The sequence below is a fragment of the Nicotiana attenuata genome, chromosome 2 (genome assembly GCF_001879085.1).
Source record: "Nicotiana attenuata strain UT chromosome 2, NIATTr2, whole genome shotgun sequence".
NCBI classification, from domain to species: Eukaryota; Viridiplantae; Streptophyta; class Magnoliopsida; order Solanales; family Solanaceae; genus Nicotiana; species Nicotiana attenuata.
The window spans coordinates 55,914,885-55,939,567 of NC_031990.1; the positions used below are offsets into that span (position 1 = coordinate 55,914,885).

Here is a 24,683-nt window from a genome sequence, read left to right on the forward strand (position 1 = left end):
AATATTGATAAAAATGATATTTTATTCAACTGGTACAAAGAAAATATTTCATGTCAATAAAATATTTTTACTTACATGTCTATTTTAAATAAATAAATAATAAAGAGAAAAAAAAAATTGAATGAGAATCTAAACGGGGCGGGGCAGGGCAAAAATTAGGAAAAAGGCTAAACAGGACAGGGCAGGGCGGATCAAAATTTTAGTGGGTCAAAGCTTGCCCTGCCCTGCCCCGCCACAATTGCCATCTCTAGTCTTGGGGCAATTCAAAAGCAGCCATGAGATATACCCTTATTAGAGTTAGCTATTTATCCTGCGACCCAACAGAAAGTCGTTAGAGCAGTCCGATGCATAAAGTAACCCGTATTAACACAGGGTCCGGATGAGGGTCAATATAAATTGACGCAAGCATCAAAGGTTAATTTTACGGCTTGAATTCGTGACCTATGGATTTTATGGAAACAATTTTATCGTTGCTCCGAGGCTCCCTTCAGTGAAAAACATATGTACTACAATTGATCCATAAAATGCTAATACGGTACTAGGAGTAATAATATTAGATTCATACAGTAGTACATAACCGAAAGCCCCCCAATCCCCTCTGCATTGCAATTAGTTTATTTACTCATTACCGTGCACTTCTATTTGATCAAAAACAAGAAAAATGAAGTGCATCTTTTTACACATTAAGCATCACGAAATAGCAGAAGTATAGTACCTATACCATTCAAATCATTTTCCCTCACCAACGCCCTCTTCTTCCTCTGTTCGGTCTTCCAATTCTCATTCTTCCTCTCCTTTGGTTTCTCAAAGTATGTACCAACATTTCAGTTCTCAATCTTTTAGCTTCTTGAATTTCACCTACATCAACCTTTTCTTCCTCAATCTCGTCCTTCTCGTCGACTTCTGGGGTGCTCGGACTCTTCTCGTCCTTGATTCGATTGGCTTCATCGGCTTTTCGCTTGAGCAAATTAACCACTCCCTCAAGAGCAACATCAGCATCCTCACTTCTCATGAGTTCCTCTGCAATTTCTGCAGGGGTTGCCTCTACATTCTTGATTAGGCCTTCAATTTCCTCGAATAGTCTATGGTCACGGATGCCTAGGTAGTTAAAAGCCAGAATCTTGAAACTCTGATTAGTACAATAGGACATATGAATATGCATATCCATTCGACCAGGTCTCAATAGTGCTGGATCTAATTTCTCCTTACGGTTGGTTGTGAATACAATAATTCTTTCGTCCCCACAATTGGACCACAATCCATCAATGAAGTTCAACAAACCAGATAACGTTAACTGCAGTAAAAACACAAATCAACATTGAGAAATTGACTCATCTCATAAATTTAACAAATAAAACACTAGATTACATAAATACTCCCTTCGTCACATAAATCTAGTCTGTCAAAAAATAATTTAATTTATAGTCACACAAACATGTACAACCATATTTCAAACCACAAGCTTCAAAATCTTTCTTTCTTTCTCAAACTCTGTGTTAACCGTCAAACCACATCATATAAATTAGGACGAAAAAAATACTATTTAACATTTCAAAAAAATAAAAAGATAAAGGGGAAATGAAATCAGACCTTAGTGTCAGCGGGTTGATGCCCAAGATTTCGATCGTGCATTTCCACACTACAATCAATATCTTCAATCACAATAATAGATCGGTTCGAGGTGGAGATCAAAATCCTTCTTAATTCCGAGTTAGAATACAAACTGGTAAGTTCCAAATCATAAATATCAAACTTCAAGTAATTGGCCATGGCAGCAATCAAGCTAGATTTCCCAGTTCCTGGAGGTCCATATAAAAGATACCCTCTTTTCCAAGCCTTACCAACTTTCTTATAAAAATCTCTCCTTTTCACAAATCTATCAAGATCTTCAATTATCATCTTTTTCATATCAGGTTCCATAGCCAAAGTATCAAAAGTAGCAGGATGGTCCAAGTTTATTGAACCCCAAACCCCACCACCCCCACCTCCATACCCATACCCATCATCATCACTACCACAAGGACAATCCCTTGTATACAATTTTACAGCCCTATCATTATCTTGAATTTCCTTAGCCTTAGTCAACACAAAAGGTAAATACTCATTCAACACACTTTCTTTAAACTTCTTATTAAAACTGAGCTCAAAGAATCTTTTCTCTGGGGTATAACTTCGGTCTTGAGGCTCAACAGAAACCAATTTCCATTTCAACTGTACGACGCCGTATACATCAGTGATCTCTTCATCCTTCTCTATGCTAACGTTGATGTTTTTCTGTTTAGGGGTTTTGTGGGCCCGGACTCGGTCAGCGTTTGGGCCGATCTTTGTACGGAGATAAATTTCGGCGGCTTCGTACACTTGGTTTCTGGTCATACCACACTGTTCGTCGACGATGATAGTGAGCTGGCTGGAAAGCGGAGTGAAGAGATAACTGATAGCTGATTGGATGTAAGTGAGGAGAGATTTAGGGATGAGATCGTTAGCCATAGTGCGAACAAGCATCATAGACGCCGCTAAAGAAGCGTACGCCGAGAATAAGGTTGATGCTGTGTTCTGCATTTTTGAGACGTCGTACATTTTTGGTGGACTCGGTGTTGTGTTGTGACTCGGGGAACAGAAGGTTTATTGAACTCAGTTATGATAAAAGATAGGGAGAGTTGTAGTCATAGGTTGTGTATTTATACGCGGAAGTTGAGGATTCAACAGCTATTGAACGATATACTAGCGAACTTGGTCGCCACGAATATATGGGTAGATCTTAGCTGTAATGGGTTTGATCAGATTACTGTTTATCCAAATCAAGTAAGTAATTTAATTTTATATGGTTATAAATTAAATTTTATTTTTAGTGGTAGTTGTATGATAAGAAATGTGGGCTTTCTATATTGGAATTGTACCTCTATTTGTACTTGGGCACCACGCATAGAGAATCCTTAGTGCATTCTTGGTTGATCATACAATTTGACCCTTCTTTTTTATTTTCTTCTTTTGTGACTAAATCATTAGATTATAAGGACATCAATCGGGAAGGAAGAGAAAAGGATTAAGACACAATTTCAATGAAGATGAAGAAGTTTCGTTACTTTGCGAATAACTATAAGAAAATCAAAAGCAACTTTCCTTGACTTAATGGAATAAGATCATAGTGACAAGAGCTATTTTTTTTTAAACACACTTTTACAATCTTAGGTATTAAGGAACTAAGTGGGCGTTTGGACATTGTAAAATTTCAAAAAAAAAAAGTGGAAAAAAAAATTCAAGTGAAAATGGTATTTGAAAATTAGAGTTGTATTTGGACATAAATTTAATTTTGGGTTCTTTTTAAGTTTTGTGAGTGATCTGAGCGAAAATTTTGAAAAACAGCCTTTTGGAGTTTTTCATATTTTCGAAAAATTTCAAAATGCATTTTCAAGTGAAAATTGAAAATTTTATGATCAAACGCTGACCTCGAAAAAAAGTAAAAGATCAAAAGAAAGTGAAAAATTTCTTATGTCCAAACGGGCTCTAAGTTAGCTGGATATTCTTTACCATAATCTTTTTTTAATTTGGTGTTTATTTCTTGGGGAAGTTAGAGAGTTGAACTCGGCCAAAAATAGTTATATCTCTTAGCCAATATCCATTTATTGTATTAATGTTATATATTATATGTATGTTTCGACTATTATTTTAGGTGAATGACTATTTAAGTTAATTTTTTTTTATTTTTTTCTTTCTAACCGGCACTCCATATTCTCAAAGTTAGCGAAGATTAGACACAATATTTTTCGAAGAAAAGTTTTCAAATGCTTTTTGGAAAGTACTTGAAAAACAATAAACATGTTAAGAAAATTATATGATTTAATTTTGTTTGTTTCGAATTTTTTCAAAAAAGAATCCCCTGCTATTTTTAAAGATCAACAGCTTTGTAAAACAAAGCACGTGAATGCACAATCCTATAAAATTATAAAAAAAAAAAAAAAATAAAAAAAAAAAAAAATAAAAAAACATGTAAACTTTTCTTATAAATAGAATACTCACAAACACTTCACTTCTACCAAACATCCGGTCCCAATTACACGTGGCAGTTTACTTTAAGCCCCCAGTTATTAAAATTTGTGTTTGCGACTCTTTTCGATAAGGACAAGTGTTTGGCAATTGTCGAACACAATGTCATATGGCATACATTTGATTGTTCATTTAATAATTAATAACGTTGTACCAATAATTTGACACTTGTACTCTTGCCACTCTGTAATAATGGTTCTTTTTAAACCTAACTGAGAAGCCAATTAAAATACTTTCGATAATGCCAATTTTCGACAGTCTTCGATTAAGTTGGGGATTGCCATAAAGCTATACATCATGATCCATGCCATGTGAACCAGTGAATCAATTTTCCAACATAGTGTGAAAATGGCAACTTTTTTCCAAGTTAACGCCCGAAGATTTCAATCCTATTTTTCTTCGTAGTATGAAAATCCCTATTTACTTTGTCTTTACTTTGACCAATTATACACTATTTGCACATAACCATTCAATCGAATACCAACAAGAAAAAGTAAAAGCAAAATCTTCTGCGGCATAACCAAAGGCTTAAACTCACTCACAAATTAATCTTTCTACTTTAGGAATAAATTGAATTATGCTATATATACTCTAAGCTGGTTTTCTCCTTTTTACTTGCGGAAGTTGTACCCCTTCATCAGTAGGAGTAGTATTATTGTCCTTGATCTCCACCTCTTCAGTAATATTATTACAAATCCTTTTTCTCTTAAGAAAATTGACAAGACCTCCAAGGCAAACATCGGCATCTTCACTCTTCATAAGTTCCTCAGCAACCTCTGCAGGGGTAACTTGAACACCTTCAATCAACTCTTGTATTTCTTGAAAATAACCCTGATGAGGATCGTGAATTTCCAGATAATTAGAGGCCAAGACCTTAAAACTTTCACTTGTTAGGTACGACATATGGACGTGCATGTCCATTCGTCCAGGTCGCAACAGAGCTGGATCAAGCCTCTCTTTGTGATTTGTGGTAAATATAATAACCCGCTCATCTACACAGCTTGACCATAGCCCGTCTATGAAGTTTAATAATCCACCAAGTGTAAGCTGTAAAAGGAGGGGAAAAAAAAGGTGTCAACACAGACCTATAAGCCACAGGTTCGAGCCGTGGAATCAGTTATTGGTACTTGCATCAGGGTAGACTGCCTATATCATACCCCTTAAGGTGCAGTTCTTCCCTACCCCTACATAAATACATGATGATTCGTGCACCGCGCTGCCATTTTTAACAAGTCAACACAAATGAGGGACTATTTTATTTTTATTTTTTTAATTAATTCCCAGTTTAACTGAGAGTGTTGTACTATCTTGAAATGATAGACAGGAATGTGGCCTTATCTCCAAAGATTACAAGACAAGGACAAAAGATGTCCTTCAAACAGAAGGACAGGATAAGTATTATAACGTTGCACCCCTGTTCGACAAAAAAGACTAAGCAGGCTTAACTAACAAAACAGTTTGCCTTATCATATTTTGTCCTAATGGTAGGCATTTTGAAATTTGTCCAAGATGAAAGGGCCTTTGGCATTAGTGGTACACAAGTTGATTCCAAAAAAGGCCACTTGTGCTTGAGCATTGTTGTGACTATTATATATCCACAAAAGCCACCTTAATAAGCCAGTTATAATATTACCAAAATCTTCAGGTGCGTGCCAATTACTCCATCTTATATGATATTTTATAAATTTTTGAATTACTAAAATAGTGCCTTATAATTTAATTTTCCAAATTTATAAATTTTATTTCAGAAAGTTGGAAGAATCTAAATTCAAATTCATACAAGAAAAATTAAGTAATTTTACCCTTGCTACTCTCTCTCTCTCAATACTCTGCACAGTCCACACACATACATATGACGTAGTAGTCTAGTCTCAATGCACGTATATTCATGATAATTAGTACTACAAGTACAATATGAAGGATAATATAGTTAATCAACACTAGATTACGTGATTCAAATATAAGGAAGGAATTCCCGTGGAATTAGTCAAGGTGCGCAGATACCACGTTATAAAAAAAAGGAAGGAATTTGAGTGACGAGGAAACTAACCTCACGATCTCGTGAACGACCATATTCAGCATCCTTAGTGCGATTTTGAGTTCTCTCAGGCAGATCAACGCTGCAATCAATGTCTTCAATGACAATTATAGACCTATTCTTGGTGCTCAACAGCAACTTTCTCAAATCCGAGTCTCGCCTTATATGAGACAAGTCTAAATCATAAATGTCAAATTTTAGATAATTAGCTATTGCTGCAATCAAACTTGATTTCCCTGTCCCTGGTGGTCCATACAATAAATATCCTCTTTTCCAAGCTTTTCCTACTCTCCTGTAAAATTCTTTCCTGTTTAAAAACCTATCAAGATCCTCTATTATGGCTTTCTTCAGTGCTGGTTCTAATGCTAGTGTCTCAAAAGTTGAAGGGTGCTCAAGGTTGACGGAATCCCAAAGTATAGAACTACAAGTAGCTAGAGAATTCAACTTGACAACCTTTTTCTCATCAGACATGACTTTGGCTTTTTCAAGTACAAAAGGGATGTAACAATTCACGATTTTTTCCTTGTGTTGCTTTTTAAAGCTTAGCTCAAAGTAACTACGTTTCTCAGAAGCAAAATTACCACGACCAGAATCACCGTATTGTGAGGAGTTCTTTGAGCCAGCTTCGTGAACGTATCTCCAGACCAATTGAATCCCTTCAAAAGAATCAGTAATTTTTCCACAATTGCCGAATTTTACGTTCACTTTTGGGTCTTTGGGTATTTTGCTAACTCTGAAACGTTGAAATTCAGGGCTGGATTTGGCTGACAAGTAAATTTCAGCAGCATTATAGACTTCGTTGATAGCTATGCCATCTTTTTCTCCTATAACCAGAGTTATGTTTGATGAATGAGGACGATAATAACTGCGAAGTTTGGAGACAATATAGTGCTGGACTTGGCGGGGTACCACTTGGTTCAGCATTGTCTTAAAAAGGGTAATTGAAGCAGTCATTGAGGCGTAGGCCTGGAACATTGACGAGGCTGAAGGAATGCTTGACAAACTCGCCATCTTAATTTCCACAAACCTTTTCACCACTTGGCAAAAGCAGACAGCTTCGTAATACTTGCATGAACTATTAATAGTAGCACTAAATTTTACTCTGACTCCTACAAATTTCCTTTTCTACAAGGAATTGGAAATTATAACGACTGAGATCCTTCAAATAGTAGACGGCTTCTAGATTTTATTTTGGTATTGATTTTGGTGTGGTCTTTTTGAAAGAAAAAGGAATCATTAAAATCTTGGCGGTGGGGGTTGGGGGGGAAGGAAAAACCAAGTTTGTTTTGGGTTGAAAGTTGAAACTAGCCAAAAGACTAATTTCCATAACCAACTTAAATTAGATGTTTTAATCAAATAAGGTAAAAGAATTAAATAATGCTAAAGGCGCTTTGTACTCTTTGTACACATGGAAAGGACAGCAAAACTTACATGGATAAAGGAAAAATTTAGTACTCCGTAAATAATAAGAGATCTCAGCCAGGGAGGGGGGGGGGGTGTTATAGGTGTGCTGGTAAGCCAAACTACCGTTGGATATATTAAATGAAGTACTTTATAGCGTCTGAGGCTGACACTTGTCCTATTACCTATACCCCATTGTATGAGCTCTAAAGTTTCTATAAAAGGAACCTAAAGTGGTCCAAATTGTGACAAGCAGAAATCCATGATCGTGCTTTTAATAAAATATAACTAGTGGCTAGTGGGGCAACATAAATCCATGAGAAAAACATGAAGTATATTCGAAAATGCCACTTTGTTTCCATTCATCAAATAAATATATTGAAGAGAGGTTTTAACCAAATGAGGTCAAACTACAACAGCATTAGCATGCGAACCTTTTCCGTAAAAAGTTGCACTTTAGATGTAGGATACCACCGTTTTGATTAGGATAAGTGTGGGCTTTACATAGTGCTATTTGTGGAGAAAGATCATTTTGGGTCTCAATCCAAGCCTAATTCCAGGTCATCTCTCTTTTCTAGTATAGTTATTTCAACATCACAAAAGCTGGCAATATGCTCCAACAAAGGCATCAGAAGAAAGGTTAATTTTTAAAAGAAAAAATAGCATTTCATGGACAAAAAGTACGCACCCGGACAATATTTGGTTGAAGTTGAGTCTTGACTCTAGTTAAAATCTGAAGAAAGGTCATTAATGTTCTAAGAGAAAAAGTATTAACTGCTTTATTCCAGCCAAATTAGTGGGACAGAAAAGAAAGATTGAGCTTACCAATCATCCCTTAAAACTTGTAAGGTACATGCAAGCAACCAGTTCACGACAAAAAAGAGCCAAATATAAACATCACTAAACCATAACCTGATTCATTGTGTGTGATCAGCGTCCAGTCACTAGTTTCCATACACTTGCATATATATATATATATATATATATATATATATATATCATCATCATTTTGAAAGAGACGTTAGCCAAATGTTAGAAGATGCTGATTTGAGCCTTTCATAATAATTTAAAGAAACAGAACCACCATTTTGATCACAAAGCTGTCCACTGTACACACCAATTTGAGCCAAAATGTTTCCTTTCTTAGGAAAGCTTACCAGATAAATAAAAATCCACTTTGGAAGAAGCCCCACAGATAGTTTCCCAAGGACACCACTTGGTAGGAGAAGCTGACAACGAATCCCACCAACTCCTCTGAACCTCTTACCTCCTTTTTAAAATTACTAGTTTAAACTGCCAGTCTTTTTATAATTTAGCAAAATATTTTGTAATACGAAATTCAGTTCATTACAATCCTTGATGATCAAAAATTAACAACTGATAGGCAATGATCTACAGAAATATCTGGTGGAGTTAACTGTCTACACGCGATCTTGCCTTACAAGCTAAATGAAACAAGAAATTCAGGAACAAGACACAAGAAATTAATCTTTCCTCAGATCCATTTCTTCCCTACGAATGCCATCAGCATTTAGTACGACTATCTCCAGCCTGTCACCCTACAATTAAGCAGAGCAAAATATTCAGAAACATAGGCTGATAGTCTATGTTGCTCGGACTCTCCAAAACTGCTGCCGCACTTGTGTCGGATCCTTCAAAAATGCACTAAATTTGGAGGATCCGACATGCACCCAACAACATTTTGAAGAGTCCGAGTAACATGGTTGATAGTGAAAGCTTTTTCCTAATCATGTGAAACTAAGTTTCTCCCGTCAACTATGTATATAGGAAAAGACCACCTAAACATTTCACCTCACATAATGGGTATTTGTAAAATATGTAAAGCAGAGCCAAAGTAGGGGCTGGAGGAGAGGGGAGAAAAAGGGAAAGGCAATTGGAAGTTTGGTTGTGCTTAATGAACCAAAGGTCCAAGAAGTAAACGAATTTGAATTCTACACCAGATTGCCTAAAAGGCATCATATAAATGACTTACAGTGTATATATCCCTTTCTGTTGCTGAAGCGAAACATGTCTTAACTAAATCAATGGCTTCTGATTCAGAAAGTGGAGTAACAGCATCCTGCGGAGGTCATGGAATCTTCATTAGAAAGACAGCATGTTTTTATCTTTCTCCTCATTTTTTAGGAGAATCTCCAATGCTTCATCTATGTGAGAAAATTTAAATAGATTAAAGTATGGACCAAACCTTGGCAGGCAGCAGGAGAGGGCTGGGAGACTTCAGTTGGTTGTCCAGGAAAGGCATGATCAGAGTTGAACCAGAACCTTGAGAGCTGTAGCCAACCCTCTCATATGATCCAACAGCATCATATGTGAAGACACATCCCTTTCCTACAAGATTTACGAATGATATTCTATAAGCTTCTTACCAGCAAAGACTGCAAATAAATAACCTGAAGACAACATTTCCACCGATAACCGATTACCTTCATTGTCAAGGCCACCTAGAACATTGAAAGAATAGTATGGGAAGAAACGTTTGTAGTATAGCGTGTTTGAAAGCAGCTGGCCCATAGCTGGGCAGCTCACCTGCTTATTGTGCTGGTGCTGGTAGATCTATTTTCAAATAACAAACATCAGAACGTCATATCCGATATATCTCATTAACAATGTAAATACTAATAGGGGATTGTAAATTACTAGTGATTGCACCTTTACTTTGCAAATTTAGACAACATTAAGTGGCTCCGAAATTACTCCTCCCCTCGTCCCATTCTTCCATGCAAAATGTTTACCATGGTGAATAATATTGCTTTTCTAAGTTATGTAAATATAAGGGGAGGACCGGAGGTGGTGTCAACGATCCTGATATGAGAATTTCATTGCATTAGTAAACTATTATTGGAAACAGCCTCTCTATCCTCACAAGGAAGGGGTAAGGTCTGCGTACACACTACCCTCCCCAGACCCCACGGTGTGGGATAAGATTGGGTATGTTGTTGTTGTATTGTATTTAGAGTTTAATCTGTACTTGTCTGCTCTACAGTTATTGGACTAGTTTTTATTATTTCTTGGTAGTCTTTTACTTTAAATATTCGCTTTTTATGATCCCTGAAAAACCCAAATACAATACAAATTAGATCAAAAATTAATTTTTCATTCACTCACTTAGGGGCAAATTCTTTGTTAAAAAGTAAGCCAAACTTTCTAATGTAATTATACAATCTCCTACATATGAACCACATCCTGCATTAAGCAAACACTAGACACAATCATTTCCTCCGGCTAAAGAAAAATTTAAATCTTATAGATCAGACTATGGTCTCTATTGAGGTCTTTCTACCACATAATGCAACCTTTTTTCATATAATAAAGCAAGCACATAATGCAACCTAATAATCAATACTGTTGTTCTCAACAAGTTCATCTGCTCCCACATGAAAAGATCACAAACAAGTGAAGCACACTGAAAGTAAATACGATGACAGCTTACATGCTCCCTACCTAACTGTCTGAAGAAAAAAGGATTAGCAAAAGTTTTCAGTATTTTACCAGATGCCTTGCTGCCAAAACCTTTTGCAAAGCTCTCACGTCAGCTTGAAATCCTGAAGACGCCAGCACACATTTATCCGCTCTACAGTCAGATAGTTAACACACAATGCTGATGTATTAGAAAAAGGTTTGTGTGTAGAGATAGAAGGAGAGAAATCAGTTAGTATGACATGTATGGCATACCCATTTCATTCATTCTATCGTGCTACAATTCATAGGCAGAGACTGGATATCTAATTTTATTAATTATCCTAGAAGTGCAACCATTGTTGCCGTAGACATCGAAATTTTATCATATCAGCCTACGAAATTTAGGCTAAGTCCTAAATTCAAGACATTACAAGACGAGTTCATTCCTGCTACTGAAACCTAGGAGTCCATTAGGTTGTTTGTAGGCTACTCTACCTGAAACTCTAACTTGGAGACTACTCTACCATAATCGTAAGTTACACCTATAAAAAAAGGAGTACATATTCCCTTAAAAGAAATCTTGAAAATTGAGATCATCTCGAAAATCCCATAAACTCTTGGGATATTCATAAAGAGATCAAAATTGCGAAAATTTAGTTGTAAACAAAGTGACACGCCTAGTGGAACCAATTCTGCCCTTCATCTCTTTCTCATGAAAATCCAAAACCACATGTTTCAAAATTATCTGTTGCAATGGTCGGGTAATTCAAGTCTTGTTTTCAAGTTTCGACAAACCGTGAAGTAGTGGGCAGTTGTATGCATCGAACTTTTAACGGATCAGCATACGAAATTTGGGCTAAGTCCCAAATTCAAGAAACTACACGACGAGTCATTTCCTGCTCCTGAAACCCTAGGAGTCCATTAGGTTGCTTGGAGGCTACTCTACCATAACCCTAAATTATACTTGTAAAAAAGGGGTACATATTCCCTTGAAAAGACATCTCGAAAGTTAAGATCATCTCGAAAATCCCATAAACTCTTGAGAAATTCACAAAGAGATCAAAATTGCAAAAAATTTGTTGTTTATTGTCAACATATTTTGATAAATTTATGGTCCCAGTGAGCATGCCAATTTGTTTGCGACTATGTTGCTCGGACTATCCGAAAATATCGCCGAGTGAGTGTCGAATCCTCCAAAAGTAGTGCATTTTTTAAGGATCCGACACGGGTGCGGCAACATTTTGGAGAGTCCGTGCAACATAGGTTTGCAACAAATTTGGAAGCAACTCCATACTTATTTTTGATAGTCCCTTCAATGAACTCCTTTAGTTGATCGATTGGAATCATCCTTTCAGAGGAGACAGGGATAGCCTAAGCAGATGCTACTTGTCTCAGGGGAGAATCACTCTCTGGAACTTCTGGGAGCTTGCCAAGTGCATGGATGGATTCTTCTTCCATCAAGATTCCCAGCCTATCCGTTAACTTGTCAATTCTAGAATCTTAATTTTGTATACGCTTGGTCAAGCCAACAATTGCTTCTATCAAGTTTGCCAATTGCTCCTTCACAGATAAAGCGTTCGTCACCATTGCTTGCATGATTATTATGGACGATGAAGAGTAACATGGATTGTCACAGAGATTGATCCTCGATTGGCCCATGCTATGCAGTGTAAGTGGGGAGGATCCATCACTGGAAGTATCATTATCTTCCTTCACAACAGAGTTCATGGATTCGGAGAGGTTAAGCAAAGCTAGAGTTTTCTTAATCTTTTCAGCAACATCGCCTCCTCCTTCAGGTGCGTTCGTAGAGGATCTTCCTCCTTTTGAGGATGAAGATCCGAAAACAGGGGCTGATGCGGACGACACTTGGAGCGCTTGTTGTCCTAAAGAGCTTGCTTTGCTCCTTGTAACTGGTCCAAAATTTTCAAAGGTAAAATCAAGGATGCTTTCCACATTAGCATAGAACTTGGAATTAGCAGCCTTAGTGGCAGTTGATTTGGAGTTAATGTTCTTTGCAGCTATTTTGACGTTCTTTGAACTTCAAAATAGGCATGCCAGAATTTGTAGACAACAAATTTGCGTTAAGAAAATATAATCAAGACCGAAAAATATTGCAACAATTGTAGTATTTTATTTCAAATAATTTGAGTGTTACAATCTATATTAATCCTTTGATTCTTCTTTCCAACCTGAATAAATTCAAGAGTCTTTGAGCTTGATTTTGATTTGATTTATCCATGACAAACGCCTTGTTGGTTGCCACGAACAGTGATTATGTTAAGAACAAATAATCTTGACCTTGAACACCTTACAATGATTTTGTTCATGATCTTGAACTTGATTTCTTGAACTCGAACTTGATCGCTTGAAACTTGAAGCTTGTCGAAAAATTTGTGGTGTTTGATAAACGAGCTCTCTTTTGCTCTTTGGATCGAACCCATACAAAATTTGGGTTAAGTCCTAAATTGAAGACACGACAAGACGAGCCTCTTCCTGCTCTTAAAACACTAGGAGTCCATCAGGGTTTCTTGGAAGCTACTCTACCTGAAACCCTACCTTACACCTATAAAATGGGTCACAAATTCCCTTTTGAAGCATCTCAAAAATCCCATAAACTCAAGGGATATTCACAAAGAGATCAAGATGCAGTTGGATACTACTTGAGAATCAAATACTTGGAGAAGACCTACACCACATCCTTTCATGGAGACATCTTTCATGGAGATCAAATACATCCCAAGAAGGTCTGCATCATTACATTTGAGAAACACGCTGCTCTAGTAGGGGTGTTCGTCGGTCGGTACAATACATTATTTAGTCATTTCGGTTCAGTATTTTCGGTATTCGGTTTCTTAAAATGCTATATCAATACCATATCTAATTACATTCGGTATGGTTCGGCTTTTTTCCTTACAATTTCGATTTATTCGGTTCGGTATCTCGATTTATTCGGCTTGAATATTAACTAGTGCATAGAGCCATAGACTGTAATATTCTTAATTAAAGTACTCAATGAAAATGTTCTCATCTGACGACAAAATCTTTGTCCAAAATCATCAAATATCAATTAAGACAAAAAAAGGTACATAAAGGAATACATTTAATCACTAGAAATATCATGTTACTTGCTTAGAGTTAATTGTTGAAATTAGAGAATACAACAAGGACTAATCCAACACATGCAACAACAATACAAGAGTAACGGAGTAAGAAACACCCCACAACCGTTGAAATATTACGTTAAACTGCTTGGCAACCTCGAGAGTAAGAATTAGAATCTACATCCTACCTTGTTCCTCCATTTTCCTAACGAAGTACATGGGCTTTACTGCCAACCTAAACATGAATGCCAAAGAAAAGTATTGTGTAACTTAGTATGTTAATCAATAATATTTGTAATGTATAATTTAGTATATATTTCGGTACGGTATCGGTATTTCGATATTATTTTTTTAAATACCAAACCATACTTAATACCAAATTATTTTAAAAACATAAACCAAATATCATACCAAATAACAAAATACTGAATACCATATACGAAAATTGTCGGTTTCGATACGGTAATTCGGTATTCACCATATTATGCACACCCTAAGCTCTAGCCCTCGAATCACGGAGATAATCAGGAGAGAAGAATCAAGGGAGAAACAGAATTGTATTGACAATTGATTAATAAAATTATTTTTCTCTTATTTTGTGATTGCAATTAATTGTTCACACTTTGAAAAATTTATTGCAAACAGCTGCATTCTCCCTCCCATGCCACATATAGGCTAGTGGGTTTCTGAATCCGCTTTCAATAGGATTTACTATATGCATGTTAGTAAGGGAATATAGTGTTTACGTACTAAAGGTCGAATACATTTTACACAGAAGACGAACGTGTTGCAGAGATAAAGTGGGCTCAAAAGAAGCCACAAGTTTGAACTTGGTATTGCCTCTTGGTAAATTTTATTTTAAGTAGTGAATGAACCTCGTCAAGCAAACAATTAAAACAGAACTGCAAATAGTCCATCCATGATTCATCAAAACAGAGACATGCAACCCAGATTTGCATTTTGATCTATCTGTGCTCCCTCTTACTCCTTTCCCAACCAGCACACACCCACCCCTTGGTCCAGCCTCCTCTCCTTCTGTTATTGTCTGGCGTCACCTAAATGGGATTAGTTCTCTTCTTTTCTTTTTATTATAATGTTAAGTAAATAGGTATGGCTTGAATTGTGATGGTTCTTTGTTAATCCTTTTTTTTTTTAAAATTTATATGATAATTTGGTTCATTCGCTTGATACAGGAACAACAACAATTTGAATAATTTGCTAGCAGTTTAAATAGATTTTTTGCTAAATATTTTTTTTGGTAAATATGCATTTTATTTACCAGGGAAAAAAATGTACAAACAAAACAAAACCCAAAAAGAGAAAGCTGAACAACCTCAACTTCCTATAGCTGCTAGCAACTACCTCTCCCTCCGCCCCCTATTTACAGCTTTACATTAACATCCCTAGAGGTAAAAAATGGGATGGGGTCATAAGCTCAACTGGGCAATCGCAAATGCAAAAGGAAATAATGTAAAAGCTGAAATCTACAAGATGGTGATGGCCGGGAGTGTCTATTCTTATGGCAGGAGAGGAACCAAAGATTCTTTCAAGGAAAACACAGAAGCATTGATGTTATGAGCAAGCTAAATATTTTTTTGCTAAATATTTACTATGTATTAACAGTTTACTCATAGTTTACCAACACAAAATAACTTCATTTTATCCAAGTATTTAAATAAAGAAAAAAAAAAGAGAAGGCAGACAGTTGCTCTGAGGCCACTAATTAATAGAAAAAAAGGTCAAGCCACTTGCCATGCTCCGTGCCACTCCAATTTCTACTACTGTCCTCCCCTATTCCAAAGCTTATGATAACTTTTACTTTCTACCAGAAACACTAAACTAACTAGGCTTCTAATTACCAATCAAACTTAATTTTTCGAGATTGCAATGCATTGACCCAACGATCAAATATATAATGCAGTATATAAGCTATTATTAGCGTACTCCGTAATATTAACCAGCTCAACGGAATAAAAAACTAGTAATTAAACAACAAAAAAATAACGTACAGTTTAATGATCTTGGAGTAATCGCGAGTAAGAATGTTGTAGCCGGTGGACATGCGAGTATCTGCTGCAATTACACAGTAATCTGCTCCTGCTACTGCCACACACGTTCTGCAAAGTGGTAAAGATAGGACATGAGCACCGACATGGACAAAGGAAACAATAGTAATTAATGAAATATTACCCGCCATTGTTGTCATAAGGAGACCAGTTGGCTTGCTGCTTCGTCATGGTAATTCGTTGACAGAGAGAGAGAGAGAGAGCTAGGGCTGGAGAGGAAGATTGAATTTGAAGAAAGAGGGAAGAATTGATGATTCGTCTTCAACAAGTCATCGACTCTACGCAGTAAGATGGGCTTATTATTAGAAGGCCCCAGACTAGTTCCTCATTAGGCCCAATGTTTGCCTGTGCAGTCTTTGCGATTTACTTAAAAGTGGGCTCATTCTGGGCTTATAATGGAGTGTCTTTTCAAGTACTTATCAATATTTGGACTTTTTTCCTATCTATACCATATGTGAAACTTTATTATCAAAAATGTGCATAGTATGTAAATTACCCGCCCAATCCACGTTTTACCTACAATTTTTGTATCATTCATCTATTAGGTATTAAAAGGGCAGAATATTCCCTAAAAAACGAGCTAAAATTAAGGAGAGAATCTTGGTATTAATTGATTCTACATTAAATTCAATTTTAAAAAAGGGAAAGGAGATTTCTCATCTGCGTATTTTTCTCCAGAACTACAATTCAAATTCTCGGAAAAAAAAAGAACGAACAGCTACAAAAATTACGAAAGATTCAACTACTAACAGATTCGACGAACTGAATTCAAATTGTAGAATTCAAATTTTCGAGTTTCAACAACTCAAAGTTGATAAAATCTGTTCTTCGTCGTTTCTTCTATCAAATTGTCGCTCATATATATCTGTTCTTCGTCTTTTCTTCTCTCAATATAGAAATCCAAAACAACATCAACAACAACAAGAAATCATTTCCAAATCGCAATCATGCTACAATTTAATTGGAATTGGGATAACTATGGCAGATTTAGAGATTTTGAATTTAATACCATTGTGGTAGATGAGAATGCAAAATCCCAATCATGCTACAATTGAATGGGAAAAATCTGATTATAAAAAATGGGTCTCATCTACAAAATTTCTACAAAAAAACTATAAATCAGTTTTAGTATTGTATAAAGTTGTACTGTTTTTAAGGGTATCTACAAAGTTACCACATTTATACTACAATTAAACTACAATCTATGTTGAAACAAAATGTTGACTACAAAATTTTCTCTTCATCTACAAAATTTCTTCAAAAAACTACAAATAAACTACATATCAGTTTAAGTATTGTATAAAGCTGTATTGTTTTTAAGAGTATCTACAAAATTACTATTAATTGATTGTACATTAAAAAATGGGTCTCATCTACAAATTTTTTACAAAAAAACTACAAATCAGTTTTAGTATTGTATAAAGTTGTACTGTTTTTAAGGGTATCTACAAAGTTACTACATTTATTCTACAATTAAACTACAATCTATGTTGGAAAAAAATGTTGACTACAAAAGTTTCTCTTCATCTACAAAATTTCTTCAAAAAAACTACAAATAAACTACAAATCAGTTTAAGTATTGTATAAAGCTGTATTGTTTTTAAGAGTATCTATAAAATTACTATACTTATACTACAATTAAACTACAGTTTATGTTGGAAAAAAATGTTGACTACAAAATTTTCTCTTCATCTACAAAATTTCTTCAAAAAAACTACAAGTCAATTTAAGGTTTCAGGGTGAAGCTTGGTATTTAAAAGTTAAATCTTTGAATCAAAGTCAGAAGAAGGGGTAGGGGATTATCCTTAATTTTTGTTTCCTTTCTGAACTCATCATTCTTATTCCAAAGTTCCATGTACCTATCGACCTGACAGAGCAACTATTAGAGAGAAGAGAGTGGAATTTCACTGGAAGACAACACTAAAGAATAAAGTTGCTGACCAACATGATTCACACAGAGGTGATTAAGAGCTTCCATTTCTCTCATTCGTGCATGATCACTAGCCAAAGCCGCTTCATCCTTGTATGTCCGGAAATGAACATTCTGCATTTTCAGGCATTATGAGATCCGGTAAAATTAAAAGCCTTATTTTCATTTTTGACTTTTCCAAAAGACATAATGGCTCTCTGTTATCTTTTAAAATGTTGAGTATTCATCAGTGATGTGAAAAAGCAGAACACAATCGATGTGGAATTTTGTTTGGTTTCAGAAGAGGGAAAATGGTAAAAAGAATGTGGGGTATGGGTAAAAACGTGGGTGGGGGTGAGGGGTTAGGAGAGAGAAACGTGGGATATATGGATACCTTTAATTAAGGAGTAAAAAAAGGAGTAAAAACTGCCCATTAATTAGACCCTTAATTAAGTATGGTATAGGATTGTTAATTTGGTATACTAAGTATAATTTACTCAAACCTTAAACATGTAGGGTAAAAAAATTTTCTATGTGGTATAGAAATATAAATATTATTTGAAATTCAGGACTAATTGTCCTGAATTTTTGAATTTAAATTTAAAATTTAAAATTTAGGATATAAGATTCAAATTTTTGGACACAATTTTCGGACTTTAGGACACAATGTCCAGAAGTTCGAGCCTTGAGCGAATTGACTAATCTTTAAATATATTGTAAACCGTGAATATATTTTAAACAATATGCTTAAAAGCAGAGCTGTCAAAACGGGCTAGCCGAGCCCAAGCCTCGTGAGCTTTTAAATTTTGTGGGCTAGGGCGTGCTGGCCCTCCATCTATATGGGCTTTAAAATGCCCAGCCCATCCCAGCCCTAAGAGGGTCGCGCACTAAGGCGGGCTGGCCCTTCAATTTTTTTAGAAAAAATGTTTCATCAAATCTTTAGATATTTTTTCGTGACATAATCTCTTAATCATATGAACGACTTCTGTTTATCCAGATTATACAAGAATGATATTTGACAAGGAATCTCGTAATTGAAATGCAAATTCTCTATATCTCTAGCTCTTCTTTTTTTAACGTTACATGAATATTCTTTTAGTACTTTTATTTCACTTTCCTTAGGTTCACGAATTGCTTCAATAAGTTTATATGTTAAGGTTTTATAATTTAATTTTAACATTATTTGTTGATTTCATCATTATAGTCCATAAAATTTTTAAAATTCATGAAATTTGCTAGTGTTGTCTATTTTCTTTTGGTATTAAAACTTGACCTTTTTCTGTACTGAAGAGCAATTTAATAATTAATAATCTATATTATTATAAAAGCATGAATACAATATCGGTTTACAAAAATAACCTTATAATATTAAGCATAATAACTCATGATAAAAGTACATAATTGGAATTCTAGATATTAGCATTATAATCCTATTAGTTTTATAACATAATACTACACGTTAGGAATCCTGTTGATACCCAATTTTTCCCTATATTATTTTCAAAAATGCATGTATATCTTCAAAACAATGCATGTCCATCAATCAATATTTTTCCATAATTTTTGCATTTTTATAGGATTTTTAATTAATTTATCCTAGCATTTTTATCATATAAATAATTACTAATTGCATCACAAAGGGTTTTATAATAATTTTATTGCTTAAATTTATCATTTATATTTATATTAAGCTTTAATTATCTTATGCATAGCCCTATTTACATCTGTAGGCTATAATTGCAATAACTTTGCAACAATAGCCTATATGTGCATAATTACTTTATTTTACACGAAAATGACCCTTTATATTATAATACTAAGTAATTATTTTAAATCATTTTTATACATCAATAGCATTTTAATCATTTATTAGCTATTTTTATAAATTATTTTATCAAATTAATTGGGTATTTAACAAATAGCCTCTTTTAATTTGATTTAATTTCGGACCTGGCCCAAATTATTACCCCAGCCCAATTAAATCATAACCCTGATCCAATACCCAATAACCCAATCTTTAAACCCGCCCAACCCCAAATCAAATCCTGGCTGTTGATCTCAAAGATCAACGGTCTAGGATGCTATTACCATTTTTAATTACCCATAACCCCCCAAACCCTATTCATTTCCCAATTCCGCCGCCCCTAAATCCCCTCTTCCTCTCTTCTCTCTCAACCTCTCCCTAAGCCTAGCCCGCCGTCACCTGAACCCCTTCAATCCATGGGGTTTCTCTTCGATCTTAGGCCCTATTCGGCCTCTTATCTCTACTGGTTGTTCGATTTCTTTGATGTTTGATGAAATCTCAAGGGGATTCGAACAAACTTGGTTCAAATCCCCCAATCTTCTGATGAACCCGTCTGTATTCACCATTTGTTTGTGAATATTATCATTTTTGTGTTTTCGTGGCTTCAAATCTCCACTCTAAAACTCGATTTTTACAACTTTGTTTATTTTTGCACAAACCTAACTATTTTTGGCCAAATAGGTTCAGATCTCTTTAGATCTGAAGTGTCTGGAGTTTATTTAATCGTTTTCCTTTAAGATTCTTTCTTTTTTACCGCTATTATCTACCGATTTCATTTTTTCCCTAAAAACCTAGGGTTTCATCTTTTAAGTTTCTGCAAATGTTTCAAAATGCTTAAAGGTTCAACTCTGGCCTTTCTTCTTTACTGTTCGACTAATTTCTTTGCTTGATGTTTCATCTCTGTGTTTCGATATGCTTAAAGTTTTCCGTTATTCGATTATTTGTCTCACTGTTCTTGCCCGTTCACTTTGGCCCGGTTAAATAAATTGATCAATTGATTTATTTGCCTAATTAGGGTTTGAAATTATATTTTCTTTTTAAAATTGGTATCTCGGAGATTTTTATTTATTCTTTCCTTATATGTGACTTATAATTGGTACTACCTTCCTTAATTATGCTACTGACCTGATTTATGGGTTTTGATTTGTTCTGACCGACCTATAAATGGTCTCTGACTTATTTCTTACCTTATTAAAATTCAATCTTGCCTGTTAATTGATTCTCCCTAATCTAAGTGATTTTTCCCGGATTCTGTCGTACTAATTGATTGGGTTTAGCCTTAATTAACTGGTTGAATGATTTCCATACCTTATTTGTGAACTCTTAATTTTCTTTGTCTTATTTGTTCTACTTTGCTGAATGCTATATAAACCTCCCCATTCTGATTTTTTAGAACACACGAACACACACGGAAAAACAGATAAAAACACCCATACACACTGATACACACAACTCTTACTTACACACTTACACAACTTAAGTTTCTTTGAATTGCTGCACTGTCTAGCCAGCTGAAAGCCAAGGCTAGACTCTTGAACTTCATTCGTCTTCACCTTCCTATTTGCTATCTCCTTAACTGGTATGCCTCTATTTCTGTTATCATGTTCTCTTCTATATACTATGTAGTTAGACCTCGACATGATTCTGTTTGCCTTATGTTTCCTGTTTATTGCTCCATTTACTAGCATGCCTCAATTCTTGTCCTGTTCTATGTGCCACTATAGTTAGTTTACCTTAGCATGTTTCTGTTTGATCCATGACACTTGTTTGTCTGTTTCTGAAACTAGCATGTTTATTTCCTACTACCCCACCCTATTCTGTATGGCTGTCTGATTAGTCATTTTAACTTCAGCATGTTTCTCTCTGCTTAATATATATTTATATGGTTCCACCTAGTGACAGTTAAGTCATCTTCTGGCAATGTAAAACTTTGTTTGATCCAATTGTATGCTCTATGCAGAACCTGTTTAATCCTGTCTGCAATTTAAGCGTTCCTGTTCTTGTTGTGATGGTTCAATTACTGGTGTCTATGTGTGAACCAATTTGCTAAAATATGGTTTTTGTTCTATTTTGCAGTCTTGTAATTTGAACCTATTTGCTTCTGAAAAATCAAACTGCTTTCTTTCTGAAACTGTCCCCTACCCTTATACACTATTTTCAAACTTCTACTCTTAGTTATCTAGGGTCCTAGCACCCCCAATGTGAGCACTGCTTAGGGTCCATGAGGCTCCTCCGAACTCTGACACACTGGGGCTGGCCTTCCAATCTCTTAAAAAACTGTTTTCAGCATTGCCCGGGGTCCCTGAGGCCCTTGGGAACTTTGACGCACCAGAAGCCCATTTGTGTGTTATGAACTACCTGTGGACATCAGATTTGCTTGAAGGCATGGCTTCCAGGTTGACGTTGGGCCTGCCAAGGCTCCCTATTGTGTTATAGATAGCTTTGTGTAATTCATTCATATTGGTCTGTAATAATATAATGATCTTTGTAAAAATAGATATGGGGCTATTAGTAAAAGCTGGGGAGGGATTTTTATATGTCTTTTATCAAATTTGTGTAGAAATTATGCCTGTAGGTTGTTGTGACTCCTTATGTGCATACCAATAGAAATCATGCCTATAGGACCTATTTCATTATTTGTAATCCTGAATTTTCATACTTTGCATCCTAGAAATCCTGCTTCTAGTTAGTCAATTCTTTATCAAGAACCATATTTTCAAATCTCCATATGTGCATTAGAGATCATGTCTATAGGATCTTCTTTATTGAACTTGCTTGGCAATTTGTTAACGCCTTTACCCACTTAGATATCATGCCTATAGGAAATGTGTAATGTCAGTTTCAACACTTAGATATCATGCCCATCAGTTTTAGCACTTAGATATCTTGCCTATAGGAAATAAATGAAAAATCAGTTTCTGCATTTAGATATCATGTCTATAGGAAATAACACTTGTAACCAGTTTCAGCTCTTAGAAAGCATGCCTATAGGATCTAAAGGATAAGATATGCCTGTTAAAATCAATAGTTGATTTACCGCTTAGATACCATGTCTATAGGATTCTACCCGGTTATCACTTAGGTAAGCCTGTAGGATAATTAAGAATTCTGAGTTTAAAACTGTGATTTCTTGCAGCTTGAAAGGTGCCCAGATTCAGAGTATCAACAAAATCAGTAGGCAAACTGATAGGTACTTGCTGCCTTGCTTTAATAAAGTTGTTATATATTCTGTTCATGCTCATCTAGATATCCCGCCTATAGGGTCTTGATCATTTAAAATTGCTTGTTTGATCAACGTGCATTTGTTTGTCTATTTGTGGAGGTTAACATGAGCCCACTTAATTGCTCCTTATGTGACGGTCCTATTTGACTTTTGTTTGTCGCTTAGTTTTCTCCTTTTAAACAACATAGGCGATTCTAGAACCGCCTTAAATAGAGGTCCTAAACACACCTCCAGGGCTAGAGGTAAGGGACGGGTAGTGCACGTATAAGGTATGTACTGGATGTTATTAGAACGCTTACGTAATAATTGAAAAGGGAAGGGTAATTGGGTAGTAAAGGAGATGATGACCTGTGCGCTAATGCTATGCGTAACACCTCAATTTGAGGAAGGTTACCGAGTATTGCATAGAAGTGATCCTATAGGCTAATAAACTTAGGAGCCCTTTAATTCCCGTTTTAAAATAATCTCTATTTGTTTAAACTGCTTTATTTTCTTAAAGACTAATTCGCTTAAATTGAGTTTGGCCGGGACCCACCGTTGTGGACTTCGAGGGGTGCCTAACACCTTCCCTTCGAGGTAATTTCGAGCCCTTACCCAATCTCTGGTAATGTAAACTTTTTTCACGAGTTAATTATTCTAGGTGCCCTAACGCACCTTAATCCCTTAGGTGGCGACTCTTCAAATCTCTTACCCAATTCCAAAAGGAAAGGAGTTGTCCTAAATGTCGAAACCCGGACTCCGCGAGGAAAAAGGGGGCGCGACAAATCCTACATGATTACCTTTAGGAATCCTATTAGTATAATTACTTTCGGATTGTCTAATTCATATAAAATTGAACAAGTAAATATCTTTAGTCATGTAATCCTATTACTTTTAGGATATACTTCTTAAAAATTCATATTACTAATTTAATTTGAAAAAGTATTATAATATCCTATTACTAATTTAATTTGAGAATGTATTATATTGTCTAGATCTATTTAGAAAAATGAGAGCCTATATTATTATAAAAGCATAAATACAATATTAATATATCAAACTAGCCCTAAAATATTAAACGGAAAAACTCACAGGGAAAGGACATAACTGCAATAACCTTTTTTTTTGGACTATGATATCTATTATGCCAATTTTTAATATTTAAGATTATAAAATTAATAAAATTTTCTCTATTAAATTCTTTTTAAAATTATGTAGTAAGGCTTAATAAAATCAATTTCATAAGAATCATCTGTATTGGCAATACATTACCACTCCATAATGTCCAATGCGAAGAAAAAATAGGAGTAGAATTAAATGGACTGCATAAAGAGATAAAATTGAGAAAAAAATATCCTCACGATAATATATTTTTATATTGTATTTGAACTATTTTCCTACTGAAATAATTTTTTTTAAATTTTTCGTGTAATATTGAAAAATACCCAATTATTAAAGAACAAGTAAGAAAATATTTAAGAATATAAATGTGTGAGAAATAGAAAAAAAAATGATTGGTAAGAGTCATACCACTAATGGTTCTACAAACATAAAGATCTAAAAGTGAAATATCATATAAATCTTTTACTCTTTGAAAATAAAATTTATGGTGGATAAAATTATAATCAAGATTAAAATATTCAAAACAAGAGATGAACTAATATTATGATCCAAATCAACATAGAATAAATTATTTTT

General features: G+C 35.1%; 3 protein-coding genes across 3 annotated transcripts; all 3 read right to left on the reverse strand.

Moving 5' to 3' along the window:
• Window positions 487–2,769, reverse strand: LOC109210626 (AAA-ATPase At2g18193-like). Its single transcript, XM_019374077.1, has 2 exons — window positions 1,591–2,769; window positions 487–1,294 (listed from the first exon to the last, which is right to left on the reverse strand). Exons 1-2 carry the CDS (start codon window positions 2,575–2,577, stop codon window positions 740–742), a joined length of 1,542 nt encoding a protein of 513 aa, XP_019229622.1. The 5' UTR covers window positions 2,578–2,769; the 3' UTR covers window positions 487–739.
• LOC109210633 (AAA-ATPase At5g17760-like) lies at window positions 4,499–7,509 on the reverse strand. The gene is made up of 2 exons (XM_019374087.1): window positions 6,095–7,509; window positions 4,499–5,091 (listed from the first exon to the last, which is right to left on the reverse strand). Exons 1-2 carry the CDS (start codon window positions 7,091–7,093, stop codon window positions 4,636–4,638), a joined length of 1,455 nt encoding a protein of 484 aa, XP_019229632.1. The 5' UTR covers window positions 7,094–7,509; the 3' UTR covers window positions 4,499–4,635.
• LOC109210642 (proteasome subunit beta type-1-like) lies at window positions 8,764–16,344 on the reverse strand. The gene is made up of 7 exons (XM_019374097.1): window positions 16,195–16,344; window positions 16,014–16,121; window positions 10,994–11,075; window positions 9,928–10,057; window positions 9,690–9,832; window positions 9,477–9,563; window positions 8,764–9,042 (listed from the first exon to the last, which is right to left on the reverse strand). Exons 1-7 carry the CDS (start codon window positions 16,239–16,241, stop codon window positions 8,968–8,970), a joined length of 672 nt encoding a protein of 223 aa, XP_019229642.1. The 5' UTR covers window positions 16,242–16,344; the 3' UTR covers window positions 8,764–8,967.

Excerpts from the sequence above, each read along its gene's own strand:
- LOC109210626 (XM_019374077.1), bottom strand. The coding sequence starts at position 2,577 with ATGTACGACGTCTCAAAAATGCAGAACACAGCATCAACCTTATTCTCG. Across the intron at positions 1,295-1,590 it reads ATCAACCCGCTGACACTAAG|TTAACGTTATCTGGTTTGTT; the intron begins GTCTGATTTCAT and ends TTTTTACTGCAG.
- LOC109210633 (XM_019374087.1), bottom strand. The coding sequence starts at position 7,093 with ATGGCGAGTTTGTCAAGCATTCCTTCAGCCTCGTCAATGTTCCAGGCC. Across the intron at positions 5,092-6,094 it reads GTCGTTCACGAGATCGTGAG|CTTACACTTGGTGGATTATT; the intron begins GTTAGTTTCCTC and ends CTCCTTTTACAG.
- LOC109210642 (XM_019374097.1), bottom strand. The coding sequence starts at position 16,241 with ATGACGAAGCAGCAAGCCAACTGGTCTCCTTATGACAACAATGGCGG. Across the intron at positions 9,833-9,927 it reads AGGTGGCCTTGACAATGAAG|GAAAGGGATGTGTCTTCACA; the intron begins GTAATCGGTTAT and ends TAAATCTTGTAG. Across the intron at positions 9,564-9,689 it reads CTCTCCTGCTGCCTGCCAAG|GATGCTGTTACTCCACTTTC; the intron begins GTTTGGTCCATA and ends TGACCTCCGCAG.